The sequence below is a fragment of the Tyto alba genome, unplaced genomic scaffold (genome assembly GCF_018691265.1).
Source record: "Tyto alba isolate M040663 unplaced genomic scaffold, T.alba_DEE_v4.0 Super-Scaffold_17, whole genome shotgun sequence".
Lineage (NCBI taxonomy): Eukaryota > Metazoa > Chordata > Aves > Strigiformes > Tytonidae > Tyto > Tyto alba.
The window spans coordinates 13524929-13544863 of NW_024881279.1; the positions used below are offsets into that span (position 1 = coordinate 13524929).

General features: G+C 59.1%; 1 protein-coding gene across 15 annotated transcripts in view; it reads left to right on the forward strand.

Annotated features, from left to right (window-relative positions):
- The window catches only part of ABLIM3 (actin binding LIM protein family member 3), a 55766-nt gene extending 38520 nt beyond the window's left edge, over positions 1–17246 (forward strand). For 5 of the 15 annotated variants that reach the window (XM_033005790.2, XM_033005812.2, XM_033005797.2 and 2 more), the window contains 17 exons: positions 4658–4745; positions 6122–6180; positions 6702–6773; positions 7186–7341; positions 8397–8426; positions 8971–9100; positions 9961–10059; positions 11465–11515; positions 12889–13023; positions 13280–13344; positions 13710–13857; positions 14570–14599; positions 15072–15130; positions 15652–15712; positions 15944–15951; positions 16519–16599; positions 16987–17246. In XM_033005790.2, the coding sequence (XP_032861681.1) occupies positions 4658–4745; positions 6122–6180; positions 6702–6773; positions 7186–7341; positions 8397–8426; positions 8971–9100; positions 9961–10059; positions 11465–11515; positions 12889–13023; positions 13280–13344; positions 13710–13857; positions 14570–14599; positions 15072–15130; positions 15652–15712; positions 15944–15951; positions 16519–16599; positions 16987–17100 (1386 nt within the window). In that variant the 3' untranslated portion in view covers positions 17101–17246. The remainder of the gene's footprint in view (positions 1–4657; positions 4746–6121; positions 6181–6701; positions 6774–7185; positions 7342–8396; positions 8427–8970; positions 9101–9960; positions 10060–11464; positions 11516–12888; positions 13024–13279; positions 13345–13709; positions 13858–14569; positions 14600–15071; positions 15131–15651; positions 15713–15943; positions 15952–16518; positions 16600–16986) is intronic. The other 10 variants (XM_033005821.2, XM_033005837.2, XM_033005845.2 and 7 more) reach the window with 8 other exon arrangements.
- The last annotated feature ends 2689 nt before the right edge of the window (positions 17247–19935 follow it).

The following is a 19935-nucleotide window of genomic DNA, read 5'->3' on the forward strand; positions in this document are numbered from 1 at the left end:
CCTCCTGAGCGCATCCCTGTGCAGGCAGCCTGCCTGTTGCCTTGGAAACACATCCAGCACGGCTGCCCGCTGCCAAACCCTAAGGGGGGGCTGGCATACCCCTTATCAGAGCAGCAACCAGAGCAGGGAATCCCCTTCCCTGGCTCAAACCCAGAGGGGCTTTTGCTCATCACATTGCTGGCCAGCAGGAGCTGCTCTGGCAGAGCCACTGAGGGATACAGGGATCCCCTGGGATCCCACAGCAAGACATGGGTGCAGGTGGCTGTGGAGCATTTTTTGGGCAATGGTGGAGCTTCCCAGCCAGCGAGGGCAGTGGGGGTTGCTGTTGGGGAGGGACAGAGAGGTCTGTCAGGGCTGGTCCTTCCCGTCAGCCAGGCGGTCACATCCCGCCTATGGTCTCTGCTCCCCTGTCATGCTTTCTGTTTCTACCCCAATGTTTGCAGGAGAAAAACAAAACAAAACAAAGCAAACAAACAAAAACCAAATCAAAACAGAAAATCTGGTCTGAGGGTAGAGCAAAAGCTCAGGAAGCATAGAGAAAGATGTCAGAATGAAGCATGTTGTGATTTTTAGACCCCCCGGTGATACTGTAGAGCTGGGCTGTGGTGGTACAGAGGCAGCAATGCTGAAAGCGTGCTCAGCCACTCCTAAGACCTTCCCTTCTGTGCAGCTGAGCAGGAGGGAAGTGCTCTCAGGGTGGCATTGGCACTCACATCTCTGCCATCCCCAGACAGCAGCGATAGGAAGCTGTATCCCAAAATCAAAGGTACCATGGCTCCACAGCGAGCCTCCCCACAGGTGCTGTGGGCTGGAGTGGCAGTGGTTGTGTAGGTCTCCATCCTGCTGAGAGCTGTTCCAGGACATCTCCAGCCTGCTTCACTCACAGCCTACCAAGAAGTGGTCACCCCCTCTGGTCCTGCTGGTGGGGCCGGTCTGAGAGCACCCAGCCTGGCCAGGGAACCTCTCCTGAAGCTGGAGCCAGGAGCCCTCCAGCATCTTCCCCCCTCTTCAGGGAGCTGCCTCTGCCTGGGAAGGCTTTCTGCTGACTCCAGGCTTTGGCAGCAGTGCCAGCACTGGCTGCTGTGAGGGTGAGCTCAGCGCGGCTGCCACGGGCCGGCTGCCCATCATGGGGCCACTTGATCAGCAAATGTCTGAATGGAGCAGAGCAAAGCCAGAAGCTCCCCTGACATCGAATCCCTGCCGCGGCTCCCCTGGGCAGTCCGGTCCCCAATAACCCTGTGCCAGGACAGAGCATCCTCAGCCACCCTAGCAGGGCAGGTAGGCTGGGTGTTACCTGCTGTGGGATGTTCCGTGTGTGAAGGTGGGTGAGAGGAGCCAGAGGGGGCCTGGGACTCCTGCCCCAGGGTCAGTGGCTGTGCTGCCAGGCTGGCTGGCACCATCGGGCACCGCTGCTTCTGAGCCACTTGTACTGCTCTCGGGGCTTTCCTTGCTTGGTGCAGCCACAGCAGAGTCAGGACAAACATAGGATGTTCCTGCTGCTGCACGTCTGAGGGGACGGACAGAGAGCAGCTCTGCAGGGCATGATAGGTGTGGGGGTAGAGGTACCCGGCCTGCAAGCTGGAGACAGCCCTGGGGTGGTAACATGGGAACAGCTCTCCCTGCTGTCCCTCACCTCCATCTCCACTGGCTCTTTTCCTGGCAGTAGCTCTAGCTCTCTTTGCCTCCCCCCATGCCCTCCATCCCCAGCTCTGATCCCAGCATCCGCTCTTCCTGGCCGGAGGGGCCAGCCAGCTCTGCCTGCTCATGCTGGGCTGTGGGAAGAAGCTGCCTGAACCCCACGAGATGCTCTGGACAGCAGTCAACTCGCATTAGCACCTTGCCTGCCGCACCCACGCCCGGGCATGGGAGCCCTCCTCACGCGATGGGACTCCATGGGCTGGAAGTAACATGCCTTGGTGCCAGGGTCCCTGCGGGCAGAGCCGAGGTGCCACCCCTTAGTCATTACAGAGCTGAGAGGAGCATAGAGTTTGGGTGCTGAAAGGCTGTGCCAGGCGAGCACCCCTTGCCTCGCCAGGGCTGAGCCCACGCTCCCCACCCTCCCCAGGTGTGTGCCTGCTCATGGTATTGAATGATCTGTAAAGCCAGAGGCTTTAATTGTCTTCTCCAGCAGAGCGTGAAATGGAAAGGATGCCTTTAAATAATTTTAGACCTTAAAGAGCCTTCTCATGCGATCCCAGCAGCCTCCAGGCTTTCCCAACTGCTCCGAGCTGCGCAACCAGGCTTGGATGATTAATGAGTCTTTAAGGGACTCCAAGTGATAACAAGCAGGTCTCTTCCCTTGCAGCCTCTACCAGCCTTTTACGAGCTGTAATATTAACTAATATAAAGGAACAAGGTTTGTGAATAGTTTGGGGAGTTTCTCCTCAAGGAGTGGTGGGCGTTGAGTTATTGGGTGTTTTTTGGAGAAGATCTGTGTTGAAATGAGATTTGGGACTGGGCTGGTACATACCGCTGGGGGAGCACGCCTCCACGTCCACGCCTGATCTGCAAAGCATCCCCTTTTGGCATGGTCTGACCTGACATGACTGCAGCCCGTATAGTCCAGATAGGAAAAGATATATGTGTGTATATATATATACATATATACATAGGTTAGTTTTTTTTCCTCTTAATGTAGGCACACCAAGCCTTTGGGGGTATTAAGAGTGTCCAAGAGCACCAAACCCATTCCAGATTCATAGAGGAACTGGGGAAGGCGTCACATCAGTCACCAGGCCCCCACGTCCCCTGTGTTAGCTGTCCTTAGCCAGCTAGAAATACAAGTGATGGGAACTGCCGTCACACTGTCCTGAAGCATGTAGGAGCTGGGCTTTGGCTGGGTTATTTTCCATCTCTTCCCCGTGTTTATGGCTGTCTTCTCCACTTGTTGCAGCTCAGTGTGCCTGCTGTGGGCGCACAGCACTGGCGGGTGGGTGCCTGCTGCAGAGGGTGCTGGCACGGTGCTGCGGCAGGCAGCTCCCCACGCAGGGCTTTGAGCACAGGGACGTGGGCAGAGCAGGAGGAACTGGCCATCCTTAGGGAGCTTCTGTCTTGGTGGGGCAACGGGTCACCTCCCTGGGGCAATGGGCATGAGACACGATGAGCCTGTTGGCACAATGTCAACGACATTGGGGGCTCCAGACAAGGCTTTTTCAGCTAAAATTGGTTTAGGATATGTGTGGCCTGGAACCAGCTGGTGTGTTTGCTCAGGTTGGAGAAGTGTTCGGTGCAAGCCCCTACTGTGGAGTGCAGTGTCTGGGCTGGGGCTGGCGTGGGGGCCTCTCCCATCCCATGGAGAGCCTGGGGGAGTGGGGCTGGGGGCTTTCTTGCCCCTTCTCTGCATTCGCAGTGCGTCTGTCTCTGCAGCCCTCCCACCAGTGACTTTCCTGCTGTGTTATCAAGCTTTTGGGTGTGAACTGAGGATGTTTGGGCTGTGGGCTCACTTGGGCCAGCCCGGCTAGCATAGGGAGGGGCCTGGGGCACAGGGCTGTCTGCTCCTTGGATTGGGGTGCACTGCAATGAAAGGAAGAGGGGTCCAAGCTCTCCCACTCGTTTCCTCTGCCTGCACTAAAACCTTCCACTCGTATTTGCCATAAACTGGACAGGAAGAGCTGCTGGCTGCCAGCTGCACCCTAAACACATTGAATTCCAGGTTGAATTTTATGGGCAATCAACTGGCAGATTCTCAGTTATCCTCACAGCAAATTTTCCTGTTGATCCTCTCTGTTTCAAACCTGCTCCATCCCTGTCTATCATAACCCCCTTTGTCAGCAAGAGCCTCATCTTTGCTGCCTTAAATTATCCTTCTTCTCTTGGATTATTATGGGAGTAAAATGTCCTTTGGGGTCAAGCTCTAACAGCACAGCCCAGATTCCTCCTGCCTTGAGCCAGCTCCTGCCTCCCAGCTCCCAGCCCAGAAAACGAGCCTATAATTGAAATGCTAGCAGACACTTTGAGTGGATACAAGCTACCAATTAAATCCATTATCCCTGTCAAAGAGCAAAGGGAGCAGCCCAGCTCCAGCTCAGCTGGGGAACAGCATGTCTCTAGCACTGAAGTTTGGGCACGGCTTCACAGAAGGAGAAAAGTTTCTTGAGGGCGAGGGGCTGGCAATGGTAGCCTAGGAGGGTCTGACAGCAAGAGGAAGCCTGTGCTTTGTGAGGTTTATATTTGGGGCTCTTCTCCCTTTACTGCTTCCCTGCTGTGACATCCTGAGCCGAATTTGCTGTTTCTCTTCAAAGCTCTAGAGAGAAGGAGCTGGTGCAAAGCATGGCTGCTTGGCTGAGTGTTACTGCAGAGGGTCTCAGTTATTTCCAGAGTACAAGGGCAATTAGGGGTGAGATTTTTAGGGGTACCTTCCTTGGGGATTTGGGACCCCCTGGCTCTGATTTCCTGTGTGTTGGACAGTTCAAGGGGAGCAGAAGGTTCCCAGTCTGACCTGTAGTCCAGCAGGTCAGAAGCATTAGTGATGAAGTAGTCTCTGATTTTCTCCACGTGTTGTGATGGTCTCCAAGGCCACCCTGGGCAGTTTTTCCCCCTTCACCTTGTCACTGTCTGCATCAGCAAATGATGCTGGGACCACTCACCCTCAGGGACATGAGCAGGTCACCATGTCCTGCCTTGCTCAGGGGGCCCTCTTCTCTGCTCACCCTTGCAGGCAGGAGGGAAGCACTACCACCCCACCTGTGCCAGATGTGTCCGCTGCCACCAGATGTTCACAGAAGGAGAGGAGATGTATCTCACAGGTAGGGATCCCGCTGTGGCAAGGAGGGACTCCCCTGCCCTGTGTCAGGGCATGGACCAGCATGGCTGTGCAGAGATTTGCTGACTGTGAGGGTGTTTGGGGTTTGGGTTCTTATGGTGATCAGTGCTGAAAGGGTCTCTCTGCAGCATTGCCAGAGACTCCTCCTTTGCTGCTCCCCAGCCCCTACACACTCTTCCTGGGCTGTGCAGCCATCATTTCTCTCCATGAAACCTTGCCTGCCCCTGAGCTGGAGATTTTGTTCCTCAGCAGCAGCTTTTTGCTCCCTGCGAGTCTCCCTGCACAGCTGGGGAGCACTGCCACACGTGCCTGGATGTGTCCCTGGCCTGCACCTAGCAAATGGAGGCTGGAATGGACACAGGGTGCCTTGTTCCCCACTCTCCCCAGCCCCAGGGGAGGGTGGTCCAGGACCCCTTCCCCACTGCCCCCCAACTCCCCCTGTCCAGGTTATACTGCAAGCAGCACCCGAGGGGTAAGGCTTCCGCTGGGCACAGCCCTATGGTTTGGGTTTGGTTTTGGCAGGAGCTCATCCCTGCCTGGACCTGCCTTAGGGGCTATTTCCATTGCAGAGGGAAGGTTTGTTTTCGCTCAGTAACCTGTGTTTGCCTGTCACCCTGAGTCATTAACGATCCCATGGGTGGCAAAGGGGGAACTGCACTGAGAGAGCCAGACAGGGGATTGCAGCAAGGCCCTGTTGTGAGCAGCAGGATGAGTGTGCTCAGCATCCATCCCAGGGACCACGTAAGCGAAGCTTGGTGCCTTTGCTGGTTCTAGCCTGGAGGGTGTGTGAGGGGCTGTGGATGCCCGGGCCCAGTGTCACCCTGAGTTTAACCAGCAAGAGCTGCCTGGCTGAACACTGTTTGGGCTGTGCCAAAAACGCCTGCGTTTGCTGTCACAGTTTAGTAGTGTTGGCCATTACATCTTGGTGCCTGGGAGCTGTTTTGTTTCATAGTACAGGCGCCCAGTCCCCACTTCCCAATGGGCATGTGCCTGTGGCCATGCCGTAGTGGAGAAGGCGCCCAGAAAAGCTGGTGGGACCCAGCAGGTGACCCCCTGCTCTGCATCCTTGGGGCTCACCACCTCCCCCCTGCTCTGCTCCCCGTGGAAAGGCTCTGGTTCCTGCCAGAGGGGGCCCCCGAGGAGCTGTCCCCCCAGCATGCTGGGGTTGCACTCCTATAACACCAGTTGCTCAGTGCAGCTGCTGACATCCCCCACCCCAGGGACCGCGGGCTGCAGGTCAGCGCTGGAGGCAGCAGGGACAGGACGGGACTCCCCCATGGCAGGGGGAGCTGGATAATCCCTAGCAGTAGGGGTGAGCTGTGCGTGGAGCTGAAACACTTCCCTTTTGCTGCGTTGCAGGCTCCGAAGTGTGGCACCCCATCTGCAAGCAGGCGGCCAGAGCAGAGAAGAAGCTAAAGGTAGGCAGCAGGGTGAGGGGCATCCCTGAGAGGTGGCACGTCCCAGCTGGTGCTTCCCCCGAGTCTCTGCTGGAGGTGAACTGTTGTGGCAGTGTCAGAGCCTGGGGTGGCTTCCCGAGGCTGGCACGAGCTCTGTCCCCACTGCCCAGAGGATGGTGGGTGGCCATGGCCGAGGCTGTTAGCAGGGACCTGCCTCCTGACCAGCCCATGCCACAGCTGGGGGGACAGGGACACAGCAATCCCCCTCGCACCCCTCGAGCTGTTGCTCCCGCCCCAGCCAGACACAGGCACAGCTGCCCACTGGGTCTTACCAGGCCACTTGCCTGACTCTGGATCTGGCTCTGAGAGAGGCCAGGGTGCAAACCTGGACAAAGCTGGTGCAGCAAGGGCAGAGCAACTGGACCTTGAGTGAAATTAAGCCCTAAAACCAATGGTTGTGGTTGCTGCACCCAGCATTGTGCCTGCTCAGGGGTTCTTCCTTGCTGTGCTCTCACCTATCCTCTGCTTTCCTGCCTCCACAGCACAGAAGGACGTCAGAAACCTCCATCTCACCCCCTGGTTCCAGCATAGGCTCCCCAAACCGTGTCATCTGTGTAAGTACAGCTCTGCCCCTCGTCCACACGGGCAGGACGGATGCTCCAGCCCTAGGGAAGGGAGCAGCAGTTCCCAGTGCTGCTCTGCAGTGTGAGGAGTCCCCTGGGGACAAGCCCAGCCTTTGGGGACAGCACGGACAAGCCATGCCTCCTTGCCCCAGCAGCATGCCATGCCTCCAGTGCTGTCGGCACAGACCAGGAGCGCTCAGAGAGGCACAGTCCCACCCTCCCAGCTCCTCTGCCCCTTTCTGCTGCTGCTTCTCAGGCATCTCCTCTTACCTCTGCCTGCTGCTGGGGTGACGGTGGGCTCTGTCTGCTCTGTGCTGGCTCCACACTGTATGCTCCAGCTTCCCCTTCCTTCTGTCCTCCTCTTCCTTTCCGCCTCTCTGTCTCTGTCTCTCCCTCTCCCTAGGCTAAAGTGGATAATGAGATCCTTAATTACAAAGACCTGGCAGCTCTTCCCAAGATTAAAGCCATCTATGAAGTGCAGCGTCCTGACCTCATTTCCTACGAGCCCTATCACAGATACATGTCGGATGAGACGCTGGAGAGATATAGCTATGGGGAGGTACTGAGTCTCAATATGCCCAATGCTGGGCTGCACAGGGAGCTGGGCCCCAGTTTGGGGCAGTGGGGAAAACTGCATGTGGGTTTGCTCACTCCAGTGGGAATACTGCAAGGAGGCAGGAGTGGGGGTAGGACCTCTCCCAGGGGCTCCCTGTCACTGGGAAGAGGGCCCGGACTGGAAGGGAAATCTTGGTGCCGGTGCTGTAGAGTAAGAAAGAAACCAGTGACCTTATCAGCTGATGGCAGCACCTTGCCCACACTGTGCCACAGACCCGACATGCAGGGACTGACTGCTGCACTGGAGGAGACTTTGCCCTCGGGAGTGATGTGGCAGGGAGCTCCCCCATCACAGCCTGCAGCTGGACAGGAGGAGGGCACACAGCACACGTGCATCCATCCGGGCTGGAGGGACAGATGGCCAGCAGGCTCAGCCCAAAGCCTGGCCCCTGGCAGGCAATCCTCCTGGCTGGAGCATGGCAGGGTTGTCCCCGCTGGGTGCTGGCCCCACAACCAAGGGAAGGGGGGCTTGGTCAGTGCATTTTTGCAAGCGTGTGATGAGATGATGCCCAAGCAGCACATGGCATGGGACTGCCCTGCCCCGCTCCCCCAGGCAGGCTAGGGCTGCTGGATGATTTCAGTAAGTCTGTGGAAGAAGAGGGTCTCAGCAGCTCACGCAGAGATGGGGGACGTGAGGTGGTTCTGGAAGAGGACTTTGCAAGGGCCAGCAGCAGCATCTCTTACATCTTCAGTCCCAAGGCTTGTCACAAGCCTGGTTTGCTCCAGCCCACCTTCGACCCCTTGCAGCCACTCCGTCGAGGTCTCTGAGAAGGGGTGCAGGCTGATGATTCAGGAGGTGCCGTCCTCACACCAGCTCCCCTCCTGGCCAAGGGCTCCCTGCCCAGTGTCCGGCCACAGTTCAGCTCTGGCTGTGCCACCAGCTGCCTTCGCCACTTGGAAGCTGTGATGAGGCTGTGGGACCCCAGTTTGTCACTGCTCCCCTTAACTGTGTGCTGTCTCTCTCTCTCTGTCCCTGCCTTTGCCTCCTGCTGCCTCCAGTCCTTGGGGACCCTCTCCCCGTACTCACAGGTAATGCCCCTGGTGTGCACCGGGGGGTTTTTCACCTGCTGTCACTGCAGGGCATCCCTCTGCCCAGGGGCTGTCCCGAGTTGGGGGGGTCAGGGGGACCCTGTCAGGAGGGTCCTGTCCTTCAGGCCCCATGGAGAGCAGCGTGCAAACCCTCCCTGGCAGAGTGGACCCAGGGTGCAGCTTCTGTCCCATGGAGGGGCATGTCGGTAACTGGGAACAAGCACAGGGGAAGGGGGTGATCTCCAGGAAAGGGGGTGAAAGCCTCTGGCTGGACACTGTCACCTTATCCCAAACCCTGGGCTTCACTGCCTGCACTTTGGCAGTGGGGAGGTAGAGCAGCCTTGGGACCCCCTCCAGCCGTGGAGGACACACACGCTGCCTGGCACGTCACACCGCAGAGCATGCACCCTCCTGGGCTGCCACAAGCATGGGGACCCCCATCCATGGGGCATCTCACTGCAGGGCTGCCGAGGCACTGACCTGCCTCATCTCTCATCCTGCCAGCCCCAACCCCACTTCTCTCCACGCCTTTCTCCATCCCCAGGACATCTATGAGAGCTTTGACACGCGGCAGAGGCGAGCCTCCAGCCCTGGCTACATCGACTCCCCCACCTACAGTCGTCAGGGCATGTCCCCCACCATCCCGAGGTCCCCTCACCATTTCTACCGCTCAGGTGAGGATTTCAGCTGTAACACCAGGCTGGGCTAAGCTCAGACCTCTAAGTGGAGCTTCTCACAGGGGACCTCGGTGGTCCTTCTTCTGGCAAGCAGGCAGGAGGCCTGGGGGCATCTGGGGGGGAGGTTTACAGCTACAGGAGCTGTGGGGCAGTGACCAACTCTGCTGTGTGCATCTTCTGGTTCCCCTGACCCTTGTGAGCAGCAAGGAGAGGCCGAGGAGCCTTTGTCCTGGCTCAGACCTGAGTTGGGGCTCATGGAGTTTGGGATGGGGAGGGAAGTGGCTCCCAGGCCCAGTGAAGACCCCTCAGCTGGCTTGGTAGCTCTGGGAGGGGTGTACACACGAGTGCTGTGCCCAGCCAGTGCTGTAAGGGGGGGTCCTTACACACACACGTGTGCGTGCCCTGGAGCATGTCGGGGGCGGAAGCAGAGTGTATCTGTGCCGTGTCTCCTGTCCTCTGGACTCGGGGAAGAACAACTGGGAAAATCCGAGGTCAGTAAGTCCAGAGGTCCCGCATTCCCTGAGCTACCCCTGCACTGCACCACCAAAGGTCTGTCACTGTTTGCCTCTGCAGCACGCTCAGCTTTACTCTCACCAGCGGCGGGACAGCCTGCTGCCCTGCAACGGCACCTGCACGCAGGGTTTCCTCTGCATCCCACCCTCCTCCAGAGATGCAAGAAATCTCCCTGTGCTCCACCACGCCCCATCCTGGACCATGGCCCAGCGCACATCCCCATCAGCCCCACCACGTGGGTCACCCCCTGCTCTTCTAACACTGCTGCATTTAACACCCGTTTTCTTCTGCCTCTTGTTCCCTCTCTTGGTCACTTTTGGCTGCTTCTGCTCGGCACTGCATAGGCACCGAGAGCGGGCGCAGCTCCCCCTACTATAGCCAGTTAGATGTGAGGTCCTCCACTCCAACCTCATACCAAGCACCCAAGCATTTCCACATCCCAGGTAGGCTCTGGAGCACCCCGGTTCCCGGGGAATCACCGTGTCTGTGGCATGCCCGCATGTGCCGTGCCCCCTGTGTCGCATGCGTAGCTCCACCGCCTGCCTAGAGCCAGCTGGCAGCAGGATCTACCCCTGGTAGAGGCCATCCATAAACAGGACCTGCAGCTTGAACCCTCCCCATCACGACATGGACGTCCCAGAGCTGCCCAGAGTCTGCTTGATCCTTGCAATGTCCCTCTTCTCCCTCTTCCCTGACCTTCCTCCACCCCCCACATGAAGACAAGTACCCTGCAGAGAGCCTGCCCCCTCCCCTGCCTCCCCCTCAGGTTCACGAGCCGAAGCGTGTCTGCCGGAGGCCTTTCCACACCCATCCGCTACAGATGACTATTTTATACTCCCCATAGGGCCCGCCGCTCCCTCCCCCCAGAGTCTTCTGGGCTTGCCAGATGCCTGCTCCCCTTCTGCAGGGATTGCAGGGGGCCACCAGGTAAGGGCCACCACCCGCTCCCAGCCACGCAGAGCCCATGGGGACGGGGACAGAGCGGGCAGAAAGGGAGAGTGGGGCGGGAAGCAGGCAGAACTGCCCATCCATCCTTCAGCACATGCAGAGGGGCCAGAGCCCCAGACCACCTTGCTCATCTGTAGGCATCTCCCGCCGCCCTTGTCCCCCCCCAAAGCGTGGAATCTTCCACAATGTATAGCTGATGCCCTGGGACAGCACCATGAGGACACCCAGAGGCTCCCCCACCATGGTCCCCTCCTCCCATCCCATCCCTGCCAGGGTTCAGCCCTGCTGCCTGCCCTTCCCTCTCCTCCCGCTGACGGTCAGTGGTTTATGGATGGCCCCCTCCCTGCTCCGCCAGCTCCGCTGCCTGGCCCCTGTGCGGGGGTTGTAGCTCTCAGTGCCAGGCTTCCAGTTCGCTTTCCCCTCCCAGCTCGCTCTTTTCTCTCTCTGCTGTGGAAAAAGGCTTTGGCTGATGTTGTTTGGCCCCAGATAGCTCTCAGGCGGTCCCTCCAGGCACTGGCACCCCCGAGAAACCGCACCAGTGCGAGCCGTGGTGCATTGCTGCCGGCTGGCAGGGGCGGCCGGCGGTTCCTGGCTGTGCCCTCCGTCCCGGGGCTGGCGGCGCCCGCTGCCCCGCAGTGCATGCTGACGCTGGGGCACTCACTGCATGTCCTCTGCGCGCAGTGCTGCCCGAGGGCAGCCCCGGGACCCCACTCCTGGCCCCGGCCCGGTGCTGCGCTCCCGTGGGACGTATGGACCCGGAGACGGTTGTGTGGTGGAGACGTGGCGTGGGGGTAGCATCTCCTGCAGGACCTCTGTCCTATCTGCAATCAGCATGCCCACGCTAACCTCCCCTTCCTCCTTTCTTTCCTTCTTTCTTCCCTTTCTTTCTTCTTCCACCAGCTGCTGGCGAGAGCAACATCTACCGAAAACCCCCCATCTATAAGCGACACGGTATGGTCTGCCCGCTGTGCACCGGGCTGGGCTCTGCGGGGGAAGCGGGGCAGGGTGCCAGCGCAGGGCTTGGTCTGGCTGAGCCACGTGTAGGGGCAGGGTGAGAGATGGGAGCAGGCGTCAAGGCAAGATGTTGGGGTGCTGGGCTGTGGTGGGCTGATACTCCTGCTTCCCTTCTGAGAAAGCACGAGAAGGCGGCAGCTTTGGACCACATCCCTGTCGCGAGGGATGGAGGCGAAGGCTGTCGGTGGCACTGGGGTCGGGGATAGCTGTGGGAGGGGGAGCAAGGCCATGGAGGGGTGACAGAAGGGACAAGGGTGGCCGTTGCTTGCTGATGCCGGGAGCCAGATAAGCATCGGGAAGGGGAAGAACAAGGTAAATTTGCAGTTTCATGTGAAGCCCTGGAGAAAAGTCACAGCCCATCCTGGATGGATGCTCTGGGGTGAAAGAGGCTTGAGGGGGGAGGAGGTGTTGAGGAGTGGGGAGGAGACACGGGTGTGTTTGGTGTGTCTCAGCGGGGCTGGCTTGCACTGTCCTTGCTCGCTTCTGCACGTAGAGGGGCAGCAGCTCCCCCTGAGCAGTAACTGTGTGTCCTCTCTCTCCCTGGGCTCTCCCTTCCCACCCACCCAACTCCCACCGCCCCGCTGCTGGCTGCACCCTCTGCTGTAAGTAGCTGCCGTTGGCAGGGTCCCCTGCGCCCGCTTGAGGTGGTGGGATGGCTCTGCCACAGCCTGTCCTTGGTGCTCCTTCCCCTGCGAGACTCCTGGCCTCTGAGGAAGAGGAGCAGGGCTCACCCTTGGGTTTCTCACATGTGCTGCCGAGGCTCAGTCTCCAGTGGGAGCAGAGCCGGCATTGCTGGGGTCACCCCTCTGCTCCCCCTCGCTGCTGCACAGCCCACTGCCACCTTCCCCTGGCAGTAACCCACCAAGAGCCCTTTCCCTGCCGGGACTGAGCCTTCCTCCATCCCCTCCCGCCTGTGCAGTTATAGCCCTCTGGGTGATTGGACGGCCTGGGGCACAGGGAGGTTGGTGGCACTGGTGGTACTGGGACCGGGTTGAGCACTATGCAGGAGCCAGAGCTTGTGGTGCTGTGGGCTATGAGCCATTCAAGTCCCTTCCCAGCCACATCAACGACAGCCCCTCTGCTTGCCACGGTCCCCACTGTCTGCCTCTGCGCCCTTGTCTCCAGGAGGTGTCAGCAGTTTGAAAATGGATTATTCCCATCCCTGCTCCATTCTGTCCCAGACATAAATTGCTGGTCGCCACTGGGGAGAGGGGAGGGAAGAGGATTTGCCTTCGTCCTGGGGTGGATTGTTGCAATCCTGCCATCAGGACTCAGGGTCCTCATTACAGCTCTGCCTTCTCCTTTTGCAGACAACCTCCCTGCAGCCACCAAAAGCAAAACCAGTGAAGACATCGCACAGTCATCCAAGTATAGCCCTGCCTACTCCCCGGACCCATACTACCACTCTGAGTCAGAGTACTGGTCCTTCCAAGGCTCCCCCAAAGGTAACAGCCCTCCGTGGGGCTGGGGGAAAGGGAAACCCATTCCTGTCCCCAAACCCAGCCATTCCCTGGGAGGTTACACCCCGCTTTAGTTGGGTCTGGACTCAAAGGTGGGTTTGGGCCAAGATACCTGCCAAAGTGACCCTGGAATCCTAGCAGCCCTTGGGACTTGGCTGTCCCCATGCAGCTGGGGACTGTCTCTTCCCTTCCTGCCTCCACCTTCATCCCCATCTGACCCCCACCATGTGTCTCCTTGCAGCCCCCCGAGCCCGGAGGTTCTCGTCAGGAGGCGAGGAGGATGGGTACGACCGGGGCATGCACAAGGTGAGTGATCACCCTGCCCACAGCCTGGCAGGGGAGAGACGGCAGCAAGCTGCCCCTGGGGTGGGTTGGCTTTGGGGAGGAGGCATGGACCAGCTCCGCCACCCAAGAAGGGGACACCACTGTCCCTGCTGCCCTCTGCCATCTCTTCCCCCCTTGGCCACCCGCAACACAGGTCTGAAAAAGGGGGAGCACACCCCCTTGTGAAGGCATCCCACCCCAGCACCTTGTCCCCAGGGATGGGGGAGCAGATGGGAGGTGCCGAGCCCATGCCGGGAGGTGCCGTGCCTTGCCACGATGTGCCGGCGGTCAGGGTGGGGCCAGGCAGGGAAAGGAGGGGTGCAAAGCGGCTGTTCTCCCCTGCCTAGATCCAGAGCGGCATTGGCAGGCTGATCCTGAGGGAGGAGATGAAGGCTCGGTCCAACTCCTACGCAGACCCCTGGACACCCCCTCGCAGCTCGGCCAGCAGCAGAGAAGCCCTGCACACGGCTGGCTATGAGGGCTCCCTCAATGGCTGTAAGGATGACCCTGCCTGTCTGTCCCACCCTGCACAGCCCCAGCCCCCGTGGGAAGTTTACTGGGGTGGAGAAGGAAGAACAGGGGACTGGGAAGGGGTGGTGGGAGAGGTGCTGGGCACTGGAGTCAGACTTCGGGGGCTCTTTTCCTCTCTGGAGGGCTCCATTTGTTCCCTGTGCCCAGGCCGGGATGGGGCATTGCCCAGCGGGTGTTTGCAGTCTGTTCGGACAGCCTGATGAAGTGCCTCAGGGGGTGGTTGAAGGGTCCCTTGGGAATCTCACAGCAGGGCCATGCTGGGTTTTTTCTGACCCGTTTTGGGCTCGCTGTGTGTGTACCTCCTCGTGAACTGCACATCTGGGATCTCCCGGTACCCCAGACCTGTTGACTGGCCTCAGGGCTGCCTGCCTTGCTTGCACTGCTCTCCCTGCACAGCACCCAGGGCACCCAGCCCCTCTCCCCTTGGGGCTGCAAGCGGGGCTGGGGGTGTTGGGGAGCCTAGCAGCACAGATGCCCCTGCCTGCACCCTGCTGTCCTTCCTCACAGCACGTCTGCCCTGAGGGAGCTGGGGCTATTCAGAGATGCCCAGGGAGCCCCTCAGCCCCCCTGGGCTCCCAGGAGCCCCAAGGAGGGCCCGTGGGGCCAGCAGCCGGGCAGCTCTGCATGGCGTGGGGCACTCGGTCCTCCCTGACACCCGGCTCTGCTCTCCTTGCAGCTCCACGGACGCACTACCTGGCCGACAGCGGTGAGTGTATGAGCCTGCAGCCCACTGCAGCTGGTCCCCCGTGGCTTTGGGGTCCAGAGCCTGAGCTGGAGGGTCCAGAGCCTGAGCTGGAGGAGTTGCTGGGACCAGGGAGGGAAGAAGGGGAAAAAGAAGGAGCCCTTGAAAAGTTGGGCCAGAGTAGAGCTGAACCAGGGAAGAGCTGGTGGCAATGCTGGGAGAGAATGAGTCAGAGAAGCTGAGAGCGGGGATTGTGTTGCACCGAAGGGTGAGGCAGGAGGGCTGCCATGGGAAAGGGATTTTGGGAAGAGGAATACCAGCATGGGAGGAAGCCAGGCTGGAAATGAGTTGGAGCTGGAAGGAGACAGAGCTGGGTGAATGTGGAGCTGCATAGCGATGTGGGAGCCCAGGGGTAGGGTGGCCCGGTGGGTGCTCTCCCAGGCTGTGTGGCTCACCCCTGCATTTTCCCTAATGCACCTTGGTGGCTTCTTTGCAGATCCCCTCATTTCTAAGTCGGCCTCCCTTCCTGCCTACAGGAGGAACGGGCTGCACAGGGTAAGTGCATTCATGCTGCCTGTGTCCTGCTGCTGCCAGGCATCTCTGCACCCTTCATCATTCTCTCCAGGTTCCTCAAAGCCCCTGGTGCTCTGCTTTCATCACTAGGGTGTCCTGCTCCCCACTTCTCTGCACCCCTCCTGCCACTGCTGGTTTATGCCAATCCAATATGACCCTTACTGGGGACCAAAGTGCCCTGTCCAGGACAGAGGTGCCTGCCCTGAACATCCTGAAGGGCACGTTTCAGGGGGACACTGGTGTTGCATCCCAGCATGAGAGCTTTGCTTTATACCCTGGGGCAGCAGTTGCTGGGGGTTGGGAGACCTGGTCCTGCCTCCATGTAACCTGGGCTTGTCACTTCACCTCCTTGTGCCTCAGTTTCCCCACTGCCAAGTGTGGGGAATGGGTCCTGCTTCAGGGGTGGGTGTGCGTGTTCCCCCCCCTGGGGGCACAGGAGGTGCTGTGCTGAGCATCTGGAGGGGACCCCCTCTTACTCCTCCCTCCCTGTATCCCTCCCACAGCCTCCCAGTGCTGAACTTTTCCACTACGACAGCACGAATGCCGTCAACTGGGGGATGCGAGGTAAGGTGCTGCGGGGCTGGGGAGCAGTGCGGGCAGGGGACCCTGTAGGCACAGAGACAGATGCCGTGGGGCTGCCTACCCCAATGCAGGCAACTCTGGAAAATGAGGTCCAGGCTGGAGGGAGAATGGGGGAGACAGGCATGGGTCCCCACAGCCCTGGGGGGAGGATCCTGGCAGCGGAGAGGGGTCAGCATGGCTCATGTCTCTCTTGTCTTTACTCTCTCCCCACAGAGTACAAGGTAAGATGCTCCCGCTCCGAGGAGCAGCTGCCAGCCAGAGGTGCGAGTACCACCCAGAGGGAGTCCCAGAGACGTGTCTGTGTGTCCCCAGGCCCTTCAGGAGGAAGTTTTGCCCTCTGCCTGCAATGCCCTACTTTCATCCCTTTCTGTCCCCCACCTGAAAGCCCCGTCCCGGGACTGTGGGGCTCAGACCAGAGTCCTTCCCCTCCTGCCAGGGTCCCAAGCACTTGGCAACGCAGAAGTGTCTCCTGGGTGAGGAACAGAGAAGGGTGGTTGTGCTGGTGGTTCCCTACTCACACATGTCCTTAGGTCACTCTTGGTTTTGCAGAGTGAGCAGGCTATTCCAGAGCTACCAAGGTGATTCAAGGTATATAGGGTCACCCTGAGAGCAAGTTCTCCCCTCTGCCTTGTCCTGTCCAAGCCCCGGAGAAAGCTGTGCCACCCAGACCCTGCTAAGCGTGGCAGGAGGAGGCTCTGCCCTGGTGGTCCCCATGGCCTCAGTCCCAGGTGCACCCCAACTGTCCGCTGGCTCTGGAGCTACCCCACAGTCCTCTTATCCCTGTGCAGATATACCCCTATGAGCTGCTCCTGGTGAAGACGAGAGGGAGGAACCAGCTGCCCAAAGATGTGGACAGGACTCGGTTAGAGGTGAGAAGAGCCTTTTCCACTGGGGACAATCTCGTCAGGGATCAGAGGGATGCAATCCCGTGGGGTGCTCTCTTAGCCACGGCAAGCAGCGTGGGGCTGCAAGGGGCTCAGGGACATGTGAGGAGCATCTCCACGGCTCCTGAGGAGCACCCGTGTGTCAGCACACTCACGAGTGTGTGTGGCAGGAGCAGGAAGGAGCCGGGTGCTCCCCCTCTCCCAGGTGAGCACAGCTGGGGGTTGTAGCACCCCATTGCACCCAGGGGATGCCATCAGACCCCATCCTGTGCTCTCACACCCTGCTACAGCCATACAGCCCACCTGGCAACTGCTGGTCCCAGGGGGTGGCCGCGGTCCCCAGCCCTGGCTCAGCATCCCATCTCTCCCCAGCGTCACCTCTCCCAGGAGGAGTTCTACCAGATCTTTGGCATGACCATCGCCGAGTTCGACCGCCTGGCCCTGTGGAAGAGGAACGAGCTGAAGAAGCAGGCCCGGCTGTTCTAAATGCAGTGCACTATAAATATATACATACCTATAAATATATACATAGAAAGATCTCTATATTGCAGCTCTGTATGATTCTCAGTGCTGCGCATGGCAGAGGCGCCCTCTGTACCCCTGAGAGTGAATTGGAGTCTTGCAGATCATTTTATGCCCTTTGTTTCCTTTTCTTTTCCAACCCTGTTTCTGTATCAATCCTTGGGTTCTCCCAAGGGTTAAAGGCACGTGAGCCCCGAAGCACTTGGTGTCTGTCACTGCTGCCCCATGGAGGCACAGGGGGGAGGATTTTCCTGCTGTGGCCACTGGCACTCAGGGCTGGGGGAGAGCGGGACTCTGGCATGAGGGGGTGGGATGGGGGTGTACTGTACCCCTCTGCTCAGCTGGTCTGTGTACTTAGGGGTTGGAAGAGGCCCTGGGTATAGTTGCAGGAAAGGGGGATCTCACTGTGGGTTCCTTAATGCCCTCCCAGCCTTTACCATGGCCATGCTCTGGTGGCACCTTCAGCCTCACTCTCAGGATCAGAAATACAGATCTTGGGGCAGGGGACAAGCAGGAGAGGTGGTAGGGACCCCACGGGGAGCAGGGTGCACTCCCATGGGTCAAGGTGCAAGCTTGAGCCGTGATGTGTCCTGAGCTCTTGGCTTTCCCTGCAAACCCAGTGTTGCTACAGAGCCAGTTTTTCCTCCCAAAGTGCCAGAACATCAGCTTCCCGGGGCCATCCCAAAACCAAGCCCTTAAACAAAACAGCCCAAGCTGCCTCCTCCCTTGTGCAGTTTCTTGCTGCTCTTCAGGTTTGTCCAGGGCCAGCAAGGCCCGAGAGCGGACAAGCTGCGCTGCTGCCCAGTCCTGGGCCACCATGCATCGGGCTCTCCCAGAGGTGGTGGGACCCCCCAGCCCTGCTGCTCGGGGCTCTCAGCACCCGTGGGAGCAGTGTGGCTGGGAGCTGGGGGCAAGGCCAAAATGGGGGAGCCAGTGCCACTAACTGCTGGACCTTGTCATGAGGACTTTCCTGAATCACCCCATCACTGATGCCTGAGTCCCAGATGAATCCCTCTGCAAGCCTCCAGGAACGAAGGCCATTACCAGGGCCATTCAGCATTCACTCCTCTGCAAACTACTGGGATTTTTTTTTTTTTTTAAAACACGGTTATTTCTACACAAACATCTCTCCTGGTGTCTGTGTTGCTCTGGTTTCCTATTTGCTTGTCTGGCACAATTTTCAGGCATATTTCAGGACTGAGCAGTCCCAAATAGGCCAGTGAGCCACAGGGCATCTCTGCAAGATCTGGGTTAGCAGGGTTCCTCCAAGGGGACAGCAAGGGTCTCACTTTCACTATGCCACGGACCAGCTCTGCTTCTGTCTGTTCTGGTCCTCCTTGAAACCCTCCTGTCCTGGTGTCTCCCATCAGGTGGTGTGAATGCCCTCCTTGCCATCAGCACCATCACCCTTGGGGGCCAAGGCCACCCAGCTTGTTGCCCAGAAAGCTGTCACCAGGTTCCTGTGTGAGGCAGAAGAGACCTGCAGGGCCTCTTGCAGAGGTTTGCTACAGTGCAGGGTGCTGAGGGCAGGAGATCTATCAGCAGCAGCCCCAGCTCTGGGAGCTTTGTGCTGGCATGGAAGGGGCTGAGGACTGGGGTGGAGATGGCAATATTGTACCAGTAACTGCTCCTGTGTGCTTTAGTACAGCAGTAAATGAACCAATTTTATTTATAATGATTTTACTCATATAAACTATGGCTCCCTAAACCAAGCTCAGCCATTTGTGGCTATAAGAAACTTCCATCTCCAGCAGCACTTTCAGTGATAAAGCCTGGAGGATATTATTATTAATAATAACACAGCAGCGGGAGTCTTTTCATTTTCAAAGTATTTTATGGACAGTACTTGTTCCCTGCAACTACCTGCATGGCAAAGATGGGGGAACTGAGGCAGGGCTCAGTGCTACCTCTCAGACCCAAGGAAGCCTCTCCAGCCCGTGCCATTCAGGGGCAGCAGACGCCCCATGGGACCCTCACAGGCTCCCCTTGCTGTGGGGGTTGCAGAGAGCACCCACCTGCACCCGGCGAGCAGCGGCAGGGGTGTTAGCACCTGCCCTGGAAGCCGTCACTGAGCCCACACTCGCGTCTGGCTGCTCTGCACAAGGCAGCTGGAGCCCGGCTGGCAGCGGCGTTGGTGGCCCTGGCCTGCGAGTGTCCTGTGCCCCCACCACAGCCCCAGAGGTGACCCCACCTTACGAGAGAAAAACGGCTGGATCCAGAAGGGAGAGACCAGCAAATACTGGCCAGGCAGCGTCCGGGCAGGAGCTGACTGGGAAGAGTGGGGCAGGGCTGGCTCCCAGCTGGGCACAGGGGGGGCGAGAGGGGCTGCTGCTTTGGACTGTCCTGGGCTAAGAGGGCCCCAAATGCAGAAGCCCTCGAGGCCAGTTGCTAATGCACATCTAATATTCCAATCAGTGCTTTCCCAAGTGATAACTAGGTACGAATCACATTTCTGTCACAGACTGCTGTCCCCAGAGGAGGGCTCAGCTGCAGTCCTGAGGGTGGGTAAAATTGTCCTGGGGGTGCCAGGGGTCACTGCCCCTGCTGCCACGGGCTGTCCATGTGTGCGACACTGTCACCCACCCCACAAGTCTCCCAAGCCCAGGTCTCCCCTGAGGTCTTTGCTGGGGAGGCACAGTGGTGGTGGCATGAGCACCACGGCCGGGCAGAGGCTGGGCGGATGGGGGACACCAGAAGAGAGCAGGTATGAAGGGGTTTGGGGAGGGAACAGGGACAACACGGGTGAGGCAGGCAGTGAGGTGGTGAGGGGGGAGCTGCGCGTTTAGGTGGGGGCACTAG